This window comes from Lampetra fluviatilis, chromosome 66, assembly GCF_964198595.1.
Source record: "Lampetra fluviatilis chromosome 66, kcLamFluv1.1, whole genome shotgun sequence".
NCBI classification, from domain to species: Eukaryota; Metazoa; Chordata; class Hyperoartia; order Petromyzontiformes; family Petromyzontidae; genus Lampetra; species Lampetra fluviatilis.
This window is the reverse complement of record NC_136340.1, coordinates 6,552,046-6,553,744: the sequence shown is the minus strand read 5'-3', so window position 1 is coordinate 6,553,744 and position 1,699 is coordinate 6,552,046. Positions and strand designations below refer to the sequence as shown.

Below are 1,699 nucleotides of genomic sequence, written 5' to 3'. Positions count from 1 at the left end.
TGACCACAGGTCATGTAATCTGCAGAGGGCATCCGCAATGCAATAGGCCGCTGGCGATGACCTATTGACCTTGGGGAATCCACAGAGGCGGTCCGGAATGCAATAGGCTGCTGGCGATGACCTATTGACCTCGGGGGCTTGTCATCCGCAGAGGGCGTCCGCAATGTAATAGGCCGCTGGCGATGACCTATTGACCTTGGGGAATCCACAGAGGCGGTCCGGAATGCAATAGGCTGCTGGCGATGACCTATTGACCTCGGGCGCTTGTCATCCGCAGAGTGGTGAGTCTGCAATGCAATGGATTGGGGGGTTTACCTATTAACCACAGTCCTTTTAAATCCGCAGAGGGGGGAGGGGGGCGGTGTGAAAATCCGGCAAATGGAGACCAACGCGTCCACCAACGCCTCCTCGGCTCCCAGCTCCGCCTCCCTGTCGGACCTCATCGTCATGGTCACCGTCCTGAGCGAGTCGCCCGCCTTCACCCACTTCGCCTTCGCCGCCATCCTCCTCATCTACGTCGCCACGGTGGCGGGCAACTCGCTGCTCTGCCTCGTCGTGTGCCGCACGCCGAGCCTCCACCGGCCGATGCACGTGCTCGTCGCGCTCCTCTGCGCCACCGACCTGGTCGAGGCCACCAACTCGCTGCCGAGGATCTTGAGCAACCTCGCCGCGTCCAACCGCATGTCGCTCGCCGAGTGCGTCGCCCAGATGTTCTTCCTGCACGTCGTCGTGCGCACCCAGGCCTACGTCCTCGCCCTCATGGCGCTCGACCGCTACGCCGCCGTCGTACGCCCGCTGCGCTACCGCTCGCTCGTGACGGTGGGCCGCGTGGCCCGCGCCTTCGCGGTCGCGGTGGCAGCCGCCACCGTGCCCATCGCGGGCTACGTGGCCGTCGCGCTGCGTCTCGACTACTGCCGGGAGCGCGTCACGTCGGCGCCCAACTGCGACTTCCTCGTGCTCAGCAACCTGTCGTGTGGCGACCTCTCGCTCAACGCGGCGCTCGCCTACGCCAACGTGGCGTCGGGCATCGCCCTGCCCCTCGCCGTCATCGCCGTGGCCTACGCGCTCGTCCTGCGCGAGTGCTCCAGCCAGGCGGCGGCGGCGGCGGGCGGCGGCGGCGTTGGTGGCAGCGGTGGCACCGTTGGTGGCAGCGGTGGGTCCGGTGCCGCCAAGGCCCGGCGAACGTGCGTCACCCACCTCGTCGTCGTCGCCATCTACTTCGGCTCGATCTTCTTCACGGTGGCGAGCGGCATGCGCGCTTTCTCGGCCGTGCCGCGGGACGTACGCGTGCCCCTGCAGGCGCTTCAGTACGTCCTGCCGCCCGCGCTAAACCCCGTCGTCTACGGCCTGCGCACCGCCGAGATCCGACGGCGACTCTTCGGCGCGCCCTCCGCCGTGCGGGCGGCGGTAGGGCACGCGTGAGTTGGACGCTTGTGTCGTGATTTTATTTATTTTGTTTTATACCTACGTGACTTTACCAACGGAACCAAATCGTAAGTTGTTATTCATAATAAAGGTTTTTGCCTTCTTGGTTCTTTCGGTAAAGTCACGTAGAAGGGAAGTAATAAAATATATAAAATAAAACATAATAAAATACAATTCTCACGACGTTTCGGCCACAACGCAAGCAGCCGTCCTCAGGTGAAGAATGAAACACCAGGACGGCTGCTTGCGTTGTGGCCGATACATCGTGAGAATG

The 1,699-nt window shown here is 62.9% G+C and overlaps 1 protein-coding gene across 1 annotated transcript; it reads left to right on the top strand.

The window, feature by feature from the left end:
- The first annotated feature begins 378 nt into the window (after window positions 1–378).
- Window positions 379–1,422, top strand: LOC144952139 (olfactory receptor 52Z1P-like). The gene has a single exon (XM_078882544.1). It carries the CDS (start codon window positions 379–381, stop codon window positions 1,420–1,422), a length of 1,044 nt encoding a protein of 347 aa, XP_078738670.1.
- The last annotated feature ends 277 nt before the right edge of the window (window positions 1,423–1,699 follow it).